The sequence below is a fragment of the Brassica napus genome, chromosome C7, assembly GCF_020379485.1.
Source record: "Brassica napus cultivar Da-Ae chromosome C7, Da-Ae, whole genome shotgun sequence".
In the NCBI taxonomy this organism is placed as follows: domain Eukaryota; kingdom Viridiplantae; phylum Streptophyta; class Magnoliopsida; order Brassicales; family Brassicaceae; genus Brassica; species Brassica napus.
In genome coordinates this window covers 120,827-143,734 of record NC_063450.1, presented here as the reverse complement: position 1 = coordinate 143,734, position 22,908 = coordinate 120,827, and the positions used below count along the sequence as shown (strand labels likewise).

The 22,908-nt window shown below is 44.1% G+C and overlaps 3 protein-coding genes across 3 annotated transcripts; all 3 read left to right on the top strand.

Moving 5' to 3' along the window:
• The first annotated feature begins 3,396 nt into the window (after nt 1–3,396).
• Nucleotides 3,397–4,926, top strand: LOC106354899. Its single transcript, XM_013794941.3, has one exon. The coding sequence runs from the start codon at nt 3,397–3,399 to the stop codon at nt 4,924–4,926; it is 1,530 nt and encodes a 509-aa protein (XP_013650395.3).
• Nucleotides 4,927–21,335: 16,409 nt separating this feature from the next.
• On the top strand, nt 21,336–21,962 carry LOC125589899. Its single transcript, XM_048762565.1, has one exon. The coding sequence runs from the start codon at nt 21,336–21,338 to the stop codon at nt 21,960–21,962; it is 627 nt and encodes a 208-aa protein (XP_048618522.1).
• A 180-nt stretch (nt 21,963–22,142) lies between these two features.
• Nucleotides 22,143–22,700, top strand: LOC111207766. Its single transcript, XM_013794939.1, has 2 exons — nt 22,143–22,583; nt 22,692–22,700. The coding sequence occupies exons 1-2, from the start codon at nt 22,143–22,145 to the stop codon at nt 22,698–22,700; spliced, it is 450 nt and encodes a 149-aa protein (XP_013650393.1).
• The last annotated feature ends 208 nt before the right edge of the window (nt 22,701–22,908 follow it).

Genomic DNA, 22,908 nt, shown 5'->3' with positions numbered 1-22,908 from the left:
AGGTCCGATGCAGCATGGCTATAAAGACCGACATGAGCAAGGCTTATGACCGTATAGAATGGGGGTTCTTACGTAACGTCTTGTCTCGGTTTGGTTTTCATGAACTATGGATATCCTGGATAATGACGTCCGTCACCTCCGTCTCGTACTCTTATCTAGTAAATGGTGCTGCACAAGGGAAAGTGATGCCTACTAGAGGAATCCGGCAAGGAGACCCCCTCTCCCCATATCTTTTCATCCTGTGCACAGAAGTGCTTTCGGGCCTGTGTAGGAAAGCGCAGCAGAAAGGGGAGGTGGTCGGGGTGAAAGTAGCGCGCAGTAATCCAGCAATCAACCACCTACTTTTCGCCGACGATACCATGTTCTTCACCAGGACGGATCACAGAAGTTGTGCTGCCTTAATCGCTATCTTAAAGAAGTATGAAGAAGCCTCCGGTCAGTTCATTAATTTGGAGAAATCAGCAATAACATTCTCAGCCAAGACGCCAGGGGAAGCTAAGAGGAGGATCAGAGATCAGCTACAGATCCTAAATGAAGGAGGACTTGGAAAATATCTCGGTTTACCGGAACACTTCGGCCGGAAGAAACGAGACGTCTTTGCGTCACTGGTCGATCGTATTCGCCAACGCTCACATAGCTGGACAACTAGGTTTCTCACGGGAGCTGGAAAACTGATTCTTCTCAAATCTGTGCTAGCAGCGATGCCCATTTACTCCATGTCTTGCTTCAAATTGCCTTTGTCGCTGTGCAAGCAGATCCAATCAGTGTTAACGAGGTTCTGGTGGGATATCTCCCCGGAGGTTAGGAAGATGTGTTGGGTATCGTGGCAAAAGCTCACAAAACCTAAAAGCGCAGGAGGACTGGGGTTTAGAGAGATCGAACAATTCAATGATGCAATGTTAGCAAAACTCTCGTGGAGGATCATGAAGAACCCAACCTCTCTACTGGCAAAGACTCTCACAGGGAAGTATTGTGTTCATGAGTCTTTCCTTGAGGCCCAAGTTCCCTCGAGCGCCTCCCATGGCTGGAGAGGGATTCTTGTAGGGCGGGACCTGCTGAGGAAAGGCATAGGATGGGCTATTGGATCAGGCAAGGACGTTAACATATGGGCGGAACCTTGGTTATCTACCAGTGAACCGATGGCTCCAGTTGGCCCCCCTACTGTTACCAACCAAGCCTGGTGCGTCAGTAGTCTCATAACACCAGGAACCAACGAGTGGGACGTTGAGGCTATCAGGGAAACCTTACCACATTATGAGAACTTCATCCGCAGACTGATCCCAAGTGCACTGCAAGCGCCCGATGAATTGGTTTGGCTCCCCAATGCGTCGGGAGAATATACTACAAAATCAGGTTATGCGGTGGCTAAACTCTGCAACGGAACACAGGAAGACAGGACTTTCAAGTGGAAGAAGTGCATTTGGCAGGTGGATACTTCCCCAAAAATCAAACATTTCATGTGGAAGGCTAATAACAGAGCACTCCCTGTTGGCTCTGTTTTACAAGCTCGAGGTTTATCGTCGGAGGTCGCCTGCAAGAGATGTGGAGCAGTGGAGACGGAGCTTCACGTCCTGCTAAAATGCCCGTTTGCGGCTAAAGTCTGGGACCTAGTCCCGTGTATGTTCAAACCGTCAGTGGATAATACAAACTCGATATCTTCTCTCTTGCAGCAATGTAGGAGAATGCTCTCTCTCCCCCCATCGGGTCTAGGAACAACCCCACTATATCCATGGATTCTTTGGATTCTTTGGACAAATAGGAACAAGCTGATGTTTGAAAATAGGGTCTTTTCTGAACAAGACACTGTGCTTAAAGCCCTCCAAGATGCTCGAGCGTGGAAGGCTGCTCAATCGTGTGATAAAATGCCTTCTATACCACAGTGTGTGGTCCATCTTTCTCAGTTACCAGTTGCTAACTCTTACACTTGGTCATCTTATTCAGATGCAGCTTGGAACCCATCGACATGGAACTGCGGGATTGGCTGGCTCCTTCGTGATGCCGACAATGCTGTTACAGAAAGATCCTCCTCGTACTGGCGTTATGTTCCTTCGGCTCTTGTGGCCGAAGCTTTGGCGGTCAAAGCGGCAATCACCGCTGCAATCTCTTCACATGTCAGTAGCATTCGTGTCTACTCCGACTCTAAAAACCTCGTTTCGCTCTTGAAGAATCAAGGACAGGATGTGGTGTTGAAAGGCGTTCTCCATGACATCAATGTGTTGGCTCGCTCTTTTTCCTCTATCTCATTTATATTTGTCCCGCGTTTAAAAAATGTGGAGGCTGACTTGCTTGCTAAAGCAGCCCTCTTTCCCATTGACTCGGATGGAGCCTTGTAGAACCGTTTTATGTTTAAGTAATCTCATTTGGTTTGCTCAAAAAAAAAGATGATATACACCACAACTTATAGTACGGATTTGAATGACAGAGATCTCAACTACTACTACTACTACATCGTCCCAAGGCCACATGTAACTTTAGATATCTATTAACCCAGTTGTTCGATGACTTGCATGCATTGCCAATTTGCTATACACTTGAGCAAGTGTGGAAACACACAAAAGGTATAAATCGCAAGAGATCAGCTTTAAGAACTATAAGGCAAAGGGCAGGGCATCCCTCTTACAATCATCATTTTGAGACAAAACACCAATGATGGGATTTATTGATATTTTTGCATCTTACCATATGAACTAATCTCATATTCTATCCTTTCAATTAATTTAATCTCCGCTCATTTCAGTTTAGAGTCATGATAATAACAATACATAAAACACACTTAACCGCACAAAAAAAAAGAGATACGTATATGATGGACGTGGGAATGACAACATCATATTGTTTTTTGACTTTATGGTCAAGTTTGTCAAGCTACTTAAAAAGGCCATGTATTAGAAACCCAGTGACATTAATCTTTTAACACAAAAAAACAAAAACAACTTTAAAACTTCTTATTTTGAACACAAACAACTTATGTATGATATGAATTTTTGATGAGCAAGTCCTTGTATCGTTGAGTGATCTGGTCGGCTGTATAGTCAGTATAATACCCTTTTCCCACAAGCAGACCTTCCTCTCTGCCAAGCCTCTCGATCAGTCCTTGAACATCATCTCCTCCGACATGGCTTGGATTCAGCAAGTTACAGGCGACCTCTATGACCCCTGCCCCGTGCACCAGAGCCATTGTCTGCACCGAAGCCAAGATGCTGTGATATTATCCACCACACTTGAATATGTGGCCAGCATTTCATTCACACATGTCCAGGAAAAAAGGACAAACCAATAAAAAGTGATCGTTAATAGAGGCCGAGAGTGCGATTCCACGTCAGCAAAAGGGCGATTCTCTTGGCGATTACGGTTTTGGTGAGAGTCTTCAGCGCCGCAGGGTTACAAACGGCCGTCATGGCTTCGGAGGAGTCGGAATCGTCGGTTATGCCTGTGTTAGATCCGTCCAACGTTCAGGGAAAACATTCGTCTTATGTTAAAGCGGTGACAAATGGTCCATCTCTCTCTGAGCACGCTTTCGACATGGAGATGGTGGAGGGAAAGGAAGTTGTAAAAGTCCCAGATGCAGTAATACAAGATACGATCCCTCTCTGGGATGATCTACTGGAAGGGCGGTTCCTAGCTCCTGCCCCACACGTTGCTAAGATTCACGTTATCGTGAATAAGATTTGGCCACTGGGAAATCAATCTATCAAGATCGATGTGTTTCCAGTTAATGAAGTTACAGTCAAGTTCCGGATTAAAGATTTGGCTACGAGGAAGAGAGTTCTACGCAGAGGTATGTGGAACATTGCTAACATCCCAATGGTCTTATCAAAGTGGTCTCCGGTAGTAGAAGTAGATGAGGAAGAAGAGATCAAAGTAATACCAATGTGGATTACAATGAAAAATGTTCCTCACAGGATGTTCTCATGGAAGGGACTAGGCTTCATAGCTAGTGCGGTTGGCAAGCCGAAGAGACTGCACCCGGATACTATACTATGCACAAGCTTTGAAGAAGCAAAAGTGTTTGTGGAAGCTGATATGACGAAGGAGTTGCCTAAATCACATCGGTTCAAATCAAAGCTAGGAGTTGATGCAGAGGTGGAGTTTATCTACCCCTGGCTCCCTGATAAATGTACTATCTGTTCCAAATGGGGACATACACATAGAGCTTGCAAATCGAAGGTCAAAATATTGACGAGGCAAAATACCTCTGCGAAGGAAAGTGTTGTGCCGGTTCAGAGTGCTAACATGGAAAACTCTCAGGCAAGTACCAAGGAGAATACGGAGAAAGAAGAGACTGAAGAGTTTACAACAAGGAATGTGACAAAAGGCAAAACAGATCGTGATATGGAAGCAGAGGTCATAAGCGAATCACCGGCTGCAGAAACAAGTGCACCCGTGCAAACACGTGTAGTGGAGGAAAATACTGAAGGGGTCTGGAAGGATGTATCTCCATCCAAACATGGTCGGCTAGGAGTTAAGCTGGGAGTACAACACACAAATGTGATCTCACCATCTCGCTTTGCAGTGCTGCAAGAGGAGGGAAAAAATGATGTGCGGGAGGGACAAGATGAAACAGGGGAAAAGAAGGAAAAAGAGGAAAACGAAAAGGAAGAGGGTGAAATAACAGAGGAAAAGAAGGATAAAGAGGGTAACGAAAAGGACGATGGTGAAATGTTAGAAGCCTTGACAAATACTTTAGAAGAAGTATCGGAAGAGATCTCAGGAGAGGTTTCAGGGGATGAAACTGGAACTGATGAACTTCTCAATCAGAATATAGGGAAAGCGGGGAAGTCTGAAAGAGTTGAGTGTCCACTTCGACCATCTGTTCCTCGGCTATCAAAAACCCAAATCCGGTCATCAAAGAAAATGGCTGCCTTAAGCACAAAGGAAGGACTTCCTAGTGCAGTAGGCAAAAAACGTTCCCAAAAGAAGAAATAATATGTCGAGTTTCTTCTGGAATGTTAGAGGTTTCAACAAATCAATCAAACATTCAGTAGTGAAGAAGTGGGTACAGGATCAAGGGTTTCAGTTTGGTGCGTTATTAGAAACACGAGTAAAAGAAGGAAGAAGTCAGAGGATATCAGATACAGTATTTAAGGACTGGAATTTGATGTCAAATTACGAATTTAATCCACTAGGCCGAATATGGCTACTGTGGAGACCGGAAGTTCGAATTACACCGATATACAAGACAGCACAAATGATCACAGTCTCAGTTGCTTTGGAGGAAGATACAGAAGAATTTTTCTACACATCCGTTTATGCGCTTAACACAGAGTTGGAGAGGAGAGAATTATGGAGTGATCTCAAAGCTCACCAAGATTCACCGATTATCCGTCAGAAGGCTTGGATAATAACAGGGGATTTCAATGAAATTCTGGAAGCTGAAGAACATTCTTTGTATGGCGTCAGAAGCACGGTCTCTCAAGGAATGTACGAGTTCCAGGATGCAGTTCAACGTTGCAAATTGCTGGACCTAGCTGCACATGGACCTCAGTTCACGTGGACAAATAAAAGAGAAGAAGGTCTTATCTCGAAGAAACTTGATCGTGTTCTTACAAACGATCACTGGCTTAGCTCATTTCCTCAGTCGTATAGTGTATTTGAAGGAGGAGGTTGTTCGGATCACTTGCGGTGTCGAATCCAGCTACGGTCGGCCCTGACTCGACCTAAAAGACCTTTCAAGTTTGTTAACGCAATTGCAGAACTGGAGGGTTTTAAGCCGCTCGTGGAGGATCACTGGCAACATACAGAGCCTATTTTCTTGTCAACATCTTCTCTGTATCGCTTCTCAAAGAAGTTGAAAGCTCTCAAACCAAAAATCAGAGTACTGGCAAAGGAACAAATGGGAAATCTCTCGGTGAAAGCAAATGAAGCCTATGAGAAGCTATGTTTGTGTCAGGAGGAAATTATCAGAAACCCAACACAGGGAAACTTGGACAGGGAAAATAGTGCTTACAAACGTTGGGAGCACGTTGCTAGTTTGGAGGAGGGTTTTCTTAAGCAAAAATCCAAGCTGCACTGGTTGAAGGTGGGGGACAAAAATAATAAAGTATTTCATCGGGCAGCAACTACTAGAGACACCAACAACTCGATCAGGGAAATAAAATGCAGAGATGGTAGAATCGTAAAGCTACCTGAAGAAATAAAGGAAGAAGCAGAGGGTTTCTTCAAAGGTTTTCTTCAGAAAGTCCCGCCAGACCTAGAGGAGATAGATGCGACGGAGCTTAGTGATCTTTTGCCATACAGATGTTCAGTGACTGATCACCAGAACCTTACACGGGTGGTAACAGCGGAGGAGATCACAAAAGTATTGTTCAGTATGCCAAGTGATAAGTCACCAGGGCCAGATGGTTTCACGGTTGAGTTCTTCAAATCAGCATGGCCTATTATAGGGCCAGATTTCATTATCTCGGTCCAATCTTTTTTTGCGAAAGGGTTCTTACCAAAAGGAGTAAATACAACGATTCTGGCCTTGATACCGAAAACATCAGTGGCTAGGGAGATGAAGGACTATAGACCTATATCTTGCTGCAATGTCATCTACAAAGTCATCTCCAAAATTCTGGCTAATAGGCTAAAGACAACCCTACCCGATTTCATCGCTTTAAATCAGTCCGCCTTTGTGAAAGGAAGACTTCTTATTGAGAATCTGTTGCTTGCTACGGAGCTGGTGAAAGACTATCACAAGGATACTATTTCCTCCAGATGTGCACTAAAGATTGATATCTCAAAAGCTTTTGACTCGGTTCAATGGAAGTTTCTTTTCAGAACCTTGGAAGCTATGGATTTCCCGCCGATGTTCATACACTGGATATCTCTATGCATATCAACGGCATCATTCTCTGTCCAAGTTAATGGTGAGCTTGCCGGATATTTCCACAGCACCCGAGGCCTGAGACAAGGTTGTGCTCTGTCGCCTTATCTTTTTGTAATCTGCATGAATGTCCTCTCGAAGCTGCTAGATAAATCGGCAAATGAAAACAACATGGGGTATCATCCCAAATGCAAGAACCTGGGGATAACTCACCTTAGTTTCGCTGATGATATAATGGTTTTCACAGATGGTAGAGTCAGATCCATTGAGAGTATTGTGGATGTGCTTGACTATTTTGGCAGGATCTCGGGACTGAAAATAAGTAGGGAGAAAACTACAATATACTATGCAGGGTTGTCGGCTATAGAAACTGATCAGCTGGAGCATCGCTTTAACTTTAATTCTGGAACGTTGCCGGTACGCTACCTAGGACTACCTTTGTTAACTCGGAGGATGGGGAAGGAGGATTATGGTATTCTCATCAATAAGATAAGAAACCGTATAACTCATTGGACAAACAGGTTCCTATCAATGGCGGGTAGGTTACAGCTAATTGGATCGGTTCTTCTCAGCATAGTGAACTTCTGGATGGCTGGTTTTGTTCTGCCAGGAGCGTGCATTAAGGAGATTAATAGTGTATGTGCAGCTTTTCTATGGTCGGGGCCTGCAATGAACACAAGGAAAGCTAAGGTTGCTTGGGAGAGTGTGCGTCGACGAAAGTGTGAAGGGGGTTTAGGTCTCCGTTCTCTGAAAGAAGTTAATCAGGTATGTTGTCTGAAGATTATCTGGAGGACAGTCTCTTCTCAAGCGTCTCTGTGGGCTAAGTGGACTAAGGAGAATATGTTCAAAAACCAATCGTTTTGGTCTATTAAAGATACAACTACTAAAGGCTCTTGGATGTGGCGCAAACTGGTGAAGCTTCGTGATAAAGCAAAGGAATTCCACAGGATGAAAGTAGGTGATGGAAAAAATACTTCATTCTGGTTTGACTCTTGGTCTAGCATGGGCAGATTATTGGACTTGTTTGGAGCGCATGGTTGTATGGTTATGGGAATATCATTACAATCAACGGTTGCGGGGGCGTTGAGAAACCGTAGGAAACGTCGGCACAGGGTTGATGTTTTTAATGAAGTGGAAAAGCTCTGCGAGACTCAAAGCCTGCAGTTCTCTACAACTACTGATACCGCACTTTGGAAACAGAGTGAAGGACAGTATAAAGCTGTTTTCAAAACAAAAAGGACATGGGAACTCATTCGAAGAGAGGATCAACAGGTTCAATGGTGGAGAGGAGTCTGGTTCAAACATCACACTCCGAAATATGGCTTTCTACATTGGTTAGCAATACAAAACAGACTGGCAACTGGAGATAGAATGATGAATTGGAATGTAGGAGCAAACTCACAGTGTGTTCTTTGTCAGAATGTGATTGAATCAAGAGATCATCTCTTTTTCGAGTGTATCTATTCGGCAGAAGTATGGACCAAACTGGCAAGAGGTTTGCTTAGGGGATCCTTTACAACTACGTGGTCAGAACTCATGGTATTAATCAAGGATAACAATGGAGGACTGCTGGAGAGGTTCCTCCTTCGATACACGCTGCAAGTGACTCTCTCGTCCTTATGGCGGGAAAGAAACAACAGGAGAAATGGAAGCAAAAACATCTTCCCAGGTCCCTTGGTGAAAATGATTGAGAGGCAAGTCAAAAACAAATGCCTTTCACTGAGACAAATGGGAGATTCAAAGTTCTCGGGAGCTTTAACAATGTGGTTTGCCACAAGATAAGAGATTCGATTTAAAATTAAGTCTTAGTTTTCTCAAAAAACAGTTTACACTTGTTGTACTAAAGTAGTTTCTTTTGAATAAATTTAACATATATTCAAAAAAAAAAAAAAAAGGACAAACCAATAAAAATCTAATACTCTTTTGTGGCTAAAGAAAAAGAGGAGGAGGAGGAGGAGGATACAAATACAAATACACTCGTGTGGTGTGTGTTGTTACTTAGAAGTCGAGATTGGAAGAAGGGTTTGGGTATCCCTTGTACACCAATTGTTTCTTGGATATTCCCAGTGATGTTGAATTTAACCCTAAGATCATCCTTGGTTTCGTCCTAGGGATCCAAGAGCGGGAACTTATCGAGCAAGGCTTGGAAGTCATGGAGATGCTTGTGGAGCTGAGGAGACAAGTGAACAAGGAGATCAGGAGAGTTCCAGATGGAAGAGCACCCTTTGTAGAAACCGAGCAGCTCGCCTGTCTCGAACCCAGATGACGAGCGTCTTCCCGACCCGATACTAGACCCGCTTCGTAACCCTCGTCGAAGCCTTGTTGTATGTGTGTATCCTCTAGTCGTAATATACAATCGAAGAGGTCTTCCTTCACATCCGAATTCATCATCCTATATGATCTCCGGTTGCTTTGGCAAAAAAAAAAAAGAATACCGTAAATCAAAGGAGGAGCGAAAGAGAGACAAACACAAAACTCACACATTGATGATACCTGTATCTCTCTCGAGAGGCTGATAGATCGCAGCAGCAGAATGGGAGAGGAGGTTTCAAATTTAGTTTGGGTAGAGAAGAAGAAGGGAAGATGATATGAATAAGGAGGTGCCTTTTGGGCTTGTAAATTAGCGGCCCAACATGACTGGGCCCCCTCCTCAGATGTGTTCTCTTAGAGCAGCCCCATTGAAAGTTGTAAAGGGGTTCATGGGTTCGGGTTCATAGGCCCGGAAGCAAAAAAGAAAAAGAAAATGGGTTTAATTCCGCGACCCGCATCTTACGAGTGACCCCGTATGAAACGGGTTCACGCCAGGTGTCAGCCATCCATTGGAGACGCGTTATTGAGTTCACGAGGAGGAAAGCGGAGAGAAATCATTTTCTCTCATTTATGAAAAAAACTAGGGTTTCGGTCCGAGAGGCGATTTCTCGTGCGACGCCGATCTTTCTCCAATTTTCTCCTTCGAATCGACGACGGAGTGTCTCATCCACGAGCTCAGGTGAGTATCGAGTGGATTCACGGTTAGATAGAAGCTTTTTGGGGTTGAAATAGATCTCGGGAATTCGAAATAGATTTTGTGGTTTCGAGTTAGGGTTCAAAATCGATACGGGGGTTCGGATTTATGGTTGTAAATGTCGCATCCCCGTCCCGGGATCTTGACATAGGACCTAGACGTTTCGACAGAAACCAGACTGCATTTGTTCAGATCAAGAGAATTGATCGTGAACAAGGTAGGATGAGTGAAATGATCAGAATGGATCATGGGTCTATGTCAATAAATGGATCAAAGGACTTAGACGGATTGAATAGGATGAAGAGAACAAGTTGGGAGAGTTGTACAATAGCTGGACGATGTAGACAAGTAGCTCGATCAGCTGAACAAAGCTCGATCCAGTGTAGTCTAGCTCGGTCCAAGTTATGTCAGCTCAACTAGCTGAGCTACTAGCTCACTCAGCTGGGTCAGCTGGGAGTCAGCTCCACTCAGCTGGACTGAGTGTTCGGGTCTTAGGCAGTTGGGCCAGGTCCGGACTATGGTCGGGCCATATGGTCGACCCAAGGTGGCTACGGGCCGGTGGGCTCTTGTGGTCGGGCCATGGGCTTGGGATATCAGTTTGGGCTTGGGTTTGACATGCCTAGATGTTGTTGGACGTGCCTAGATGTATCTGGAAACCTCCAAGATCCAACAGGTGCAATCTGGACCGTTGATTGTAATCGATGGCCAAGATCTGTTCCGAAAGGATGCTTGGAAGGGATGTGTTCCTTCGCACATGCCCTTTGGTTTTCTATATAAAGGGAGGACGTCCAGGGATAAATTCATTCATTCTCATTCAGTCTCATTCTGTCTGAGACAAAGGACACACGTCCTAAACAAAGGGATCCCCCAATGAGAACCGAGGATCCAAGCCGGAAGGGCAGGATCCGGGATCCAAGCCGTAAGGGCACGATCCGGTTCATGGTGAGTATGGCTTTAGCCATATGAGGCCGTGGCTTTTATAAGTCACTGAGGCCAAGAGGAAGACCTATTCCTGGAGGGATATAGGCGCAAAGGACCAAGGGTCCAAGGGCGGTTAGCCGAGAGATGAACTGACCGATCGGTAAGGGCTATAGCAGTTGTGAGTGGTTCTATCTCTGTTTCTTTATATTATTATGTCTATATGATATATATATATATATGGAACGTGATAGTTAACCATGTTACCACGTCATAGACCCTAGTGTCATGGTTGGTTACGTTGATCGCTAACCATAGCCGAGAGGTTGGATCAAAAGGGTACTAGTCGCCAAAGGTTGCGTGTTGCCAAGGGTCATGAGTTACCAAAGGTTGTGAGATACCAAAGGATGCAAGTAACCAAAAGGTACGAGATACCAAGGGTTGCAAGTATCAAAAGGTACGAGGACCAAAAGGTACCAATGACCAAAGGGTGCATCGTTATCCCAAGGATGCAATGTATCGTGATCCAAGATCTGCGATCATGTCGTGATCCAAGAGGTACGAACGTGTCGTGATCCAAGAGGTACGAACGTGTCATGATCCAAGAGGTACGAACGTATCATGATCCATCGGATGTGAACGGGTCGTGACCGAAAGGGTACGAACGGGTCGGGACCGAAAGGGTACGAACGGAACGGGACCGAAAAGGGTACGAGTGATTCGATGGTTAAATGGACACCATATGCCTTATGTAGGGCGTATACCCACATGATGGCAATGGAAGGCCGGTTATGTCAATACCTGCTAAGTAGACGATGGTTATCAAGTCTAGTGGATGGATCATGTTTCATGACGATGTTTCGTTGGCCGAGCACTAGTATGGATAGTCACGTTGCTGGAGTAAGAGTATTGATGTGATGCTTCTAGATATCAACCTTGGTGTTGATAACTTCGAGATTGGCTAAGAGTCATGACGAAGTATATGGCTAGTACTATGTGTCGTAGACCATAAGTATTGAGTCTAAGCATGATTGTTCAAGGAAGACCGTGTAAGATCTGATCATGGTTGAGTATGGACGACCTGACCTCTGGATGATGGTCCAAGGTGTCGGTACTAACCTGATTAATGAATGCATCGGTTGGTATGAACCAATCATATTTGTTGTCTGGGTTAAGTCCCAAGGCCGGTCAGGCCAGATGATGACTCATCAGTTCCAAGTCATGTGAGGATGGTTGGTTGATTGACTTAGGATCTAATGAGCTTTGTCAGTCCAGAAGATGGACTAGGTACTATTGCCTATAAGGCAAAAGGGTTTCGGAGTGTGCATGAGCTGAGAAAGGCCAGATGCATATCCTTATCCTTTCAAAGACTTCTCAAAGGTTACTTATGTCTGTGGGGATGGTTGGTTGAATGACTAAGTACCTAGGGGAGCTGTTTGGTGCAGGAGTGAAGATAAGGACCTTAAGTAAGATCATTGAGTGATCGTGGTCCAGCTGTCAAGCAAGAGCAATTCGAGTCAATGGAGGACCGATGAGCTAATAAGCTCCGTAGATGTGGCAAAGGTAAGATCTTGCAATACCTGCATAGATCTAGATAGAATGGTTTAGGGGAATGGAACCTTAGAATCGTATGACTTGGTTTGGGTTTAGGATTGACCTTTAAGCTAATCGGTAGTTGTGTAAACTGACCAAGGCTAAGGTTTTTCGACCAGACAAGTGTTAGATTGGTTTTAGACCAATGGTTAATTAGAGAATAATCCGCTGCGTATCTGTTGAAAGGATCTAGGCTATAAAGGACTAGGAAAGTCTTTAGCTAAGGTCTAAGTTAGCCCTCGCCTTTAGGCGATATTATAATTAAAGGGCGAAAATTAAGAGGTTCGGTCAGGAAGTGGACCGAGCGACGTAAGGCTTCGACCGCGGCCTAGTCGGCCGGATCGGGGTGTTACAAGTTGGTATCAGAGCATGCTTGATCCTGTGTAGGACAGCGCTCAAAGATGTTGAGTTCCAAACCGAAATTATTTCTGAAAACTATGATGACTATGAAACCTTAGTTGGGGTGAGCCAAGAGGGAACTGAGGTAAGAGGTATCATGCTTCTGAACGGAGTAGTTCCAAGATGAGCCACCTTAGCCAAGATGAACTCTCAAAGGGCAAGATCCTAAAAACAGAAAGGTTGGTTGATCTAGTTATTTAGAAGTAATAGACGGGTTGGAAGGGATGGAAGCAATGTAAGACTTTTTATGGGTGACCTGAAAAAGGGAAGTAACATGGACCAGAGAGTGTCTTAGGTTGAAATAAACGTGCAGCACTCTACTGAAGTTAAATGTTATCCCTTGATAGCCGTTCATAATAAGTAAAGCATATGCAATATTAAATCTGACTCAAAGGAGACACTACATGACCAGTATACGAGTAGACTTGTGATCAGATGGATCAGCTAGGACTCGGTATCGGTCAAGGTAGGTTTCCTTAGATCTAGTTGGATGGAATGAATTAATTCCAATCTGAATCCGTCCAATGAAAGAATGAGGAAACTCAAGATGTTCGTTTCAATCAATGAAAGAACATGATGTTAAGTATCTTAGTATGATGGGGATTCAGGTATATTTTTATTGCTCTTGTGAATGGTGTCAGCATTCGCAAAAGTAATACGCTTTGGAGAATGGTATGGGACGTTTTCCAAATGTGTGATTAAACCGAAATCCTACTCATCTAGGTACCCACTGGAAGTGGAACGGGTGGCTTTGTTGGAGTCTAACTTGGCTGAAGAAGCTAAGCTTAAGGCTAAGCCACAGTCTGGCCCATCGGGCAAGACAAAGGATAAAAAGAGAAAATGGGACCAGGTGGACGGAGGTGAGACCTCTGGTTGCCAACCTGCGTGTTCCAAATATGGACGGAACCATACCGGTGAGTGCTGGAAGGCCAAGGGGGCTTGTGTTCGTTGTGGCAGCATGGACCATGGGGTTCAGAACTGTCCTCGACCGAACCAGACTGGTAGACGCGGCCAGATGACCTGTTTCCATTGTGGCCAGCAAGGACATTTCCAATCGGATTGTCCCAAGCTGCAAGGAAGTCAGGGGAAGGGCCGTGGAGATTCAGGAGAGGCGTCCCAAGGCAAACCAACCACAACACCTTGGGTGTATGGACTGTCACGAGACGACGGAGCTTCCGGATCTTTTGATTCGATCTCTGGCAATCTCTAAATTTATCTTTTTACATTCAAGTTGTAATGCTTGGTCTGGAACCTAGAATGTCTAGGGGATTCTGATGGGGGTCTCTGATAGGAACCCTCATGATTGGTGGTTTAAAAACCCACGTACTTTCCGACACAGGGGCTACACATAGGTTTTGTGAGTCCGGGAACTGGTCGGAAAGGGTCTGTTCTGTCTGGACGCTGGAGATAATTTTGGGATAGTGAGGGCAGCAGGAGGGCAAGCCATGAACTCACTAGGTCTCGTTTCAAATATCCCAGTGTCAATTCAGGGAAAGGTATTCCCTGTGAATCTGTCTGTGTCCACCTAAAGAATCACGAAGTGATCCTAGGTATGGACTGGTTGGGAAAGTATCGGGCCACTCTCGATTGCCATAAAGGTCGTGGCAATTGGAGACTGGGCTTCATCCGATCCAGTACCAATGTCTGTGTCCGGCTCAAGAGAAAGTAGTGGTTTCAGCAGTTCGAGCGATTCGGATGCTGGAACAGGGTTGTCAGTCCTTTTTGGCTACAATTACAACTACAGAGCCGGGCAGTTCTGTCTGTCTGAAAGACCTTTCAGAGGATTCGTTGGTGTCGAAGTTCCCAGATGTGTTCCAGTCGCTACAGGGTGTCCCCCCTGATAGGTCAGATCCATTTATGATTGAACTAGAGCCAGGGACAGCTCCGCTGTCCTAGAGTCCGTTTCTGTCGGCTCCCGCCGAGATGGCAGAGCCGAAGTTGACCGTGTCCGAGAGAGGACCATGGTCGCAGTACAACCAAGTCGGAGTTTGACCTAAGGTTGAGAATGATCAAGTCCAGTAAAGGACAAGGATCAGGCCACGACCTATTCGGAGATGGACCTATGGTCGGGGTGAAACGGTCGAGTCCTTGAGTGGACCAGGACCGGAATACGATCACGTCCGTAAATGGACCAGGATCGAATTATGACAAAGTCCAGTGAAGGACAGAAGTCAAGTCTGAGGCGTTTTTAGTCTGAAGGGACTAAGATCGCAATGTGGCCAAGCCTGAAAAGGTTGTGGCTGACTAAGGGGATGATCCAATACGTTGTGGCTGAGGTCATGAGCCTTATTGTCCATGAAAGACAAAAGAATCATAACAATCTGGTAGGACTCGTTGTAGGACGAGCAGCCTAAAGATTGGAACGAGTTCTTGAGGACTTGACTGGTACATCAATGGTCAAAGAGATTCGATCATTGGAGAGTTCATTTGGTTCTTAAAGAATCAAGTTGTTATGTTCAAAACAAGACTAAGTTCAGTTGGGACATTTTGTCATGAGACAAGGTATAACCACCACTAGATTCGAGGACGAATCCATCTCAAGTGGGGGAGACTTGTCGCATCCCCGTCCCGGGATCTTGACATAGGACCTAGACGTTTCGACAGAAACCAGACTGCATTTGTTCAGATCAAGAGAATTGATCGTGAACAAGGTAGGATGAGTGAAATGATCAGAATGGATCATGGGTCTATGTCAATAAATGGATCAAAGGACTTAGACGGATTGAATAGGATGAAGAGAACAAGTTGGGAGAGTTGTACAATAGCTGGACGATGTAGACAAGTAGCTCGATCAGCTGAACAAAGCTCGATCCAGTGTAGTCTAGCTCGGTCCAAGTTATGTCAGCTCAACTAGCTGAGCTACTAGCTCACTCAGCTGGGTCAGCTGGGAGTCAGCTCCACTCAGCTGGACTGAGTGTTCGGGTCTTAGGCAGTTGGGCCAGGTCCGGACTATGGTCGGGCCATATGGTCGACCCAAGGTGGCTACGGGCCGGTGGGCTCTTGTGGTCGGGCCATGGGCTTGGGATATCAGTTTGGGCTTGGGTTTGACATGCCTAGATGTTGTTGGACGTGCCTAGATGTATCTGGAAACCTCCAAGATCCAACAGGTGCAATCTGGACCGTTGATTGTAATCGATGGCCAAGATCTGTTCCGAAAGGATGCTTGGAAGGGATGTGTTCCTTCGCACATGCCCTTTGGTTTTCTATATAAAGGGAGGACGTCCAGGGATAAATTCATTCATTCTCATTCAGTCTCATTCTGTCTGAGACAAAGGACACACGTCCTAAACAAAGGGATCCCCCAATGAGAACCGAGGATCCAAGCCGGAAGGGCAGGATCCGGGATCCAAGCCGTAAGGGCACGATCCGGTTCATGGTGAGTATGGCTTTAGCCATATGAGGCCGTGGCTTTTATAAGTCACTGAGGCCAAGAGGAAGACCTATTCCTGGAGGGATATAGGCGCAAAGGACCAAGGGTCCAAGGGCGGTTAGCCGAGAGATGAACTGACCGATCGGTAAGGGCTATAGCAGTTGTGAGTGGTTCTATCTCTGTTTCTTTATATTATTATGTCTATATGATATATATATATATGGAACGTGATAGTTAACCATGTTACCACGTCATAGACCCTAGTGTCATGGTTGGTTACGTTGATCGCTAACCATAGCCGAGAGGTTGGATCAAAAGGGTACTAGTCGCCAAAGGTTGCGTGTTGCCAAGGGTCATGAGTTACCAAAGGTTGTGAGATACCAAAGGATGCAAGTAACCAAAAGGTATGAGATACCAAGGGTTGCAAGTATCAAAAGGTACGAGGACCAAAAGGTACCAATGACCAAAGGGTGCATCGTTATCCCAAGGATGCAATGTATCGTGATCCAAGATCTGCGATCATGTCGTGATCCAAGAGGTACGAACGTGTCGTGATCCAAGAGGTACGAACGTGTCATGATCCAAGAGGTACGAACGTATCATGATCCATCGGATGTGAACGGGTCGTGACCGAAAGGGTACGAACGGGTCGGGACCGAAAGGGTACGAACGGAACGGGACCGAAAAGGGTACGAGTGATTCGATGGTTAAATGGACACCACATGCATTATGTTGGGCATGGACCACATGATGGCAATGGGTTGTCAGTTAGGTCAATACATGAGTGTAGGGAAATAGCGAAGGCCTTAAGGGCTAGTGCAATCCGTACAACATGATTGATGTATGAACCATAATCCATAGTTAATGGATGGTTCTAGCCGCAAAGGCTAAGTGGGATATCTTACAATCAACTTCGGGTTGGTGAGTAGGATAGGCGCCATATGCCTTATGTAGGGCGTATACCCACATGATGGCAATGGAAGGCCGGTTATGTCAATACCTGCTAAGTAGACGATGGTTATCAAGTCTAGTGGCTGGATCATGTTTCATGACGATGTTTCGTTGGCCGAGCACTAGTATGGATAGTCACGTTGCTGGAGTAAGAGTATTGATGTGATGCTTCTAGATATCAACCTTGGTGTTGATAACTTCGAGATTGGCTAAGAGTCATGACGAAGTATATGGCTAGTACTATGTGTCGTAGACCATAAGTATTGAGTCTAAGCATGATTGTTCAAGGAAGACCGTGTAAGATCTGATCATGGTTGAGTATGGACGACCTGACCTCTGGATGATGGTCCAAGGTGTCGGTACTAACCTGATTAATGAATGCATCGGTTGGTATGAACCAATCATATTTGTTGTCTGGGTTAAGTCCCAAGGCCGGTCAGGCCAGATGATGACTCATCAGTTCCAAGTCATGTGAGGATGGTTGGTTGATTGACTTAGGATCTAATGAGCTTTGTCAGTCCAGAAGATGGACTAGGTACTATTGCCTATAAGGCAAAAGGGTTTCGGAGTGTGCATGAGCTGAGAAAGGCCAGATGCATATCCTTATCCTTTCAAAGACTTCTCAAAGGTTACTTATGTCTGTGGGGATGGTTGGTTGAATGACTAAGTACCTAGGGGAGCTGTTTGGTGCAGGAGTGAAGATAAGGACCTTAAGTAAGATCATTGAGTGATCGTGGTCCAGCTGTCAAGCAAGAGCAATTCGAGTCAATGGAGGACCGATGAGCTAATAAGCTCCGTAGATGTGGCAAAGGTAAGATCTTGCAATACCTGCATAGATCTAGATAGAATGGTTTAGGGGAATGGAACCTTAGAATCGTATGACTTGGTTTGGGTTTAGGATTGACCTTTAAGCTAATCGGTAGTTGTGTAAACTGACCAAGGCTAAGGTTTTTCGACCAGACAAGTGTTAGATTGGTTTTAGACCAATGGTTAATTAGAGAATAATCCGCTGCGTATCTGTTGAAAGGATCTAGGCTATAAAGGACTAGGAAAGTCTTTAGCTAAGGTCTAAGTTAGCCCTCGCCTTTAGGCGATATTATAATTAAAGGGCGAAAATTAAGAGGTCCGGTCAGGAAGTGGACCGAGCGACGTAAGGCTTCGACCGCGGCCTAGTCGGCCGGATCGGGGTGTTACAGTAAACCTCATGCGGGGTTCAATTTATCGATTTATGGTTGGTTTCTCGGTGATTGGAAATCGAATTGGGGTTTTCGAGTTAGGGTTCAAAATCGATTTTGGGGGTTTTCGATTAGTGGTTTTAAAACGTCATGTGGGTTCGATTTATCGATTTATGGTTGGTTTCTCGGTGATTAGAAATCGAATTGGGGTTTTCGAGTTAGGGTTCAAAATCAATTTTGAGGGTTTTCGATTAGTGGTTTTAAAACGTCATGTGGGTTTGATTTAGTGTTTGTTTCATCATATTTTTCGTGATTATGTTGTAATCAGTTTGCTTCTCTGGTTCAGATGGATCCCACAGAAGAGAGAAGAGATAGAAAGAGGCAACAGGAGTACTTCAACATGTTGGGAAACGTGTCCGATTCACAATACGGGATTCCCAGAAGATGTCCCTATGGTGGGAGAATCATTGACGAGGTTCGGGTGAAGGAGGAGTACGACACTCTTCCTGGGAAGCGCTTCTTCACCTGCATAAACTACGAGGTAAGAGATACAAACCGCTTCTTCCATGCATTACTCTCACTTGGCAAATTAGTATTAATTTTATTTTAGTTGTGCAAGTTTGTTGTGTTTATGTTATCAACAAGGCTGATGGGTTTCATTATCGTCAGCCTTGGGTGATAGGTGTCCAGGAGGAGATGGAACGCCTGCGTAAGCGTGTGGAGGAGGCTGAGCAGGTGATCAAGTGGGTGCCCAATCTCAATAAACAGATTGAGAGTGTTGAGGTTAGTGAAGTTTTTTTGAGAGTATCGAATAGCAAGTTAATAATTGTAAAGTTAGGTTTTTTTTAAGTCACTAACAACGTTTCTTTGTTTCCATGTGCATGCACAGGTTAAAAGGCTCACTTTGCTGCTTGATAACCTCACTAGTGACGTTTATAACTTCACTGTGCAGGTGGCTGATCTTGAGAAGGTCTCTTCGAATGAAATCCAAAAGGTAAACACTCAAACTAAACTGAACTGAAGTAGAAGTAGTATTTAGTTTAAAAAAATGTTCCCGTCTAGGTTGCTTGCTGAAGTAGAACTGAACTTAACTAGGTAGACTAGGAACTAAACTAGATCTTCATAATGCTAGGTTCCGTGTTGTATTATTTGAAATGCTCTGAATGTGATGTGATGCTCTCTAGAGTAGGAACTGAACTAGGTTTCATTAAATCTATGTTAGTTGGTTGCTGTGATTAATGCTCTGATGAATGCTCTCTGTCTACTTCTTGTTCGAGTTTTTAAAAACTGATTTGATGTGTAATAAATGCAATGTGTGAACAACTTGTTGTCTAATTAAGTATAATCAATGTTTGGTAGTTAGAAACACCACCCGAAACTCAAAGCAAAATAGTAGTTTAAAAACATAGCAAATCCTTTCGACCCTAAACTCAAACCAACTTCTCAAAACACAAAGAAAGTTTAAAACACCACCCGAAACCAAAATGGATCCGTTTTCCCTTAATTCTCCCGGGTTTATGAACCTATTATCTTCCCAGAGCAGTCAAACCATAGAAGTAGGGTCTTCTGATGTTCCTAAACCGGTGGAAAGGAGAAAGTGGACAACACAAGAAGACATTGTGCTCATCAGTGCTTGGTTGAACACCAGCAAGGATCCCATAGTTAGTAACCAGCAGAAGTTAGGGTTGTTTTAGAAAAGAATAGAAGAATATTTTAATTCAAGCCCTCAGCTCACTGGCTTTGCTCCTAGAGAGTGGAGTCAGTGTAAGCAAAGGTGGGGAATGGTGAATGAGCAGGTGTGTAAGTTTGTGGGAAGCTATGAGGCCGCTTTGAAGGAGCAATCTAGTGGCCAAAATGAGAACGATGTCATGAAGTCTGCCCATGACATCTTCTTAAACGACTACCAGGTCAAGTTCACACTTGAACATGCGTGGAGGGAGCTGCGGTTTGATCAAAAATGGAGATCAAACTCTGTGTCAAAAGATGGTGCAAAGGAGAAAAGGAAGGAACCTGTGGAGACGGTGCCTGACTCGGAAGAGGTTAGGCCTCCTGGTGTTAAGGCTTGCAAAGCAGCCAAACGCAAGAAGCATGGGAATGAAGCAGCATTTGATCGACTGGAGAGCATTCTAGACTTGAAACAGAACATATCCAAACAGAAATTACTAGAACGTCTCCTATCCAAAAAAGATACTCTAACTGATAGTGAGGTGTCTCTGAAGGACAAACTCATTTCTGAGATGCTTTGATCTGGTCAGTGATAGTTGTTTAGGTGATTACTCGCGTAGTTGTTTAGGTTGTGTAGTTCATAAATTGGTTACTTGATTACTTGCTTACTTGATTACTTCATCACTGTATCTAGTTGATTAACAACTTGTCTTGCTTCTTCTGTGTTATTTTGCAGGTCAAGGGTTGTACTTCTGCAGGTCACGGGTTCTACTTCTCTACTGGCGCAGCACGTTCTATTCTGTAGTTGATGGGTTCTAGCTGTCACGGGTAGTAGCTGTCACAGGTTATCAGTTTATGTATTTTCATTTCGTGGCCGGTCACGGGTTCTAGTAGGAGGATGGTGTAGTTGTCACGGGTTGTAGTAGTGACAACACGTTTTCAAGTACGTTTGCTTATGTATGTTTATGTCACGGGTGTAAAAGTGTAGTATTTTGTTTGTTTCTACAGTTCACAGGTATTGTAAGAGGAAGGACTATAAAATGTATGTCGTATGTCTCATTTATCAATTGTCTCTCATCTTTGTTTAAGTTGTTCCTCTCTTCTTTAAATTTGTATCTCAACCTGCAAAAAAAAAACAATCCATCAAGGCCACTCCATCAAGGCCACGACATCAAAACACTCCCCCTTCTATAAACTTGTTCCTCTATGTTCTTTAAGTTCTTCCCCTCTCTTCTAAAAACTTGTATCTCAAGTTCCATATACCACAAAACACTCCATCAAGCCCACGCCAAATCAACAACCACAACACCCATCAAGCCCATGCCAAATCAACAACCACAACACAATCCCTCCTTGGTCTATCTCTCCCTTAATTTTTTTTAAACACTTAGCTAAATCTTCTTCTTCTATCACTTTTTTTTTTAAAACACTTAACAAAATTTCCAAAAAAAAAAAATGTCATCCTCATCGTCAGATGGCGTAGATGAAGCTGTTGAAGAAATGTTCGACCAAGAATTTGATAATATCATCGACTCCCTAGTTGATGTTCAAGCCAACAAACCGAAGAGACGAGCTTATATCGAAAGAGATCGGGAACAAGGCCACAATCAACTATGGAACGACTATTTCAAGGAACATCCTACATACCCACCAGACATGTTTAGGCGGCGTTTTCAAATGAACAAGCCTTTATTCCTTCGCATTGTCGATCGCCTCAATAATGAAGTTCCATATTTTGACCAAAGAAAAAATGCTCACGGAAGGTACGGGCTATCTGCACTTCAGAAGTGTACAACAGCTATCCGAATCCTGGCATATGGTCAATCGGGAGATACATATGACGAATATCTCCAACTAGGTGAAAGTACTGCACTTTTATGTTTGGAAAATTTCACTAATGGGATAATACAATTGTTTGGAGATGAGTATCTAAGAAGACCTACAGCGGATGATCTTCGACGATTACTCGACAATGGAGAGGCACGCGGGTTTCCGGGGATGATAGGCAGCATCGACTGTATGCATTGGGAGTGGAAAAACTGCCCAACCGCTTGGAGAGGCCAGTACACCCGTGGTACATGAAAGCAGACAATTGTCTTAGAGGCTGTGGCATCACATGATCTTTGGATATGACACTCATTTTTTGGATTACCAGGTACCCTCAACGATATAAATGTTCTTGATCGGTCACCAGTTTTTGATAACATTTTACAAGGTCGAGCTCCCCGAGTTAATTTCAAGGTCAACAACCACAAATATCGTATGGCGTACTACCTTACAGATGGAATTTATCCGAATTTGTCAACATTTATCCAATCCATCCCACTTCCTCAACGTCCTAAAGCAGAGCTATTTGCTCGACGTCAAGAATCCGTCAGAAAAGATGTCGAACGTGCTTTTGGAATATTGCAAGCGAGGTTTGCAGTAGTTAAAAACCCAGCTCTACTATGGGATAAGGAAAAAATAGGAAAGATTATGAAAACTTGTGTCATACTCCACAATATGATAGTAGAGAACGAACGCGACGGATACACTCAGTATGATACATCTGACTTCGAAGCAGGAGAGTCAAGCCGAAGTTCCAAGGTTAAAAGGAGAAAAAGTGTGAATGTCCCTATGCTTGACATTCGCAATCAAATTCGGGATCCACAGATACATGATCGTTTGAAAGCTGATTTAGTTGAAATGTATGGGAAAAATATGGTAATCATGATGAATAATCTTTGTATTTTTATGAATTCTCATTATATTAAATAAAAACTTTTAAAAAATATTTTAATTTTTTTTTTATTCCTATGAACCCTTTTTCAGGTTCAGTAATGCAAGAGCAAAAATTATACAGGTTCAATACTATTCATGATCCCACCCAAAATTTAATTAAAAATTCTTATGAACGCCAACGGACATGCTCTTACAAACATGAGATTTTGAGAGAGAGAGAAAGAGAGAGCATTCAATGGGTGAAAGCTGTAAAGCAATTGGACGGTGGTCAGTTTTGATCCCTATATTCATTGCTTCATTCCTTCAT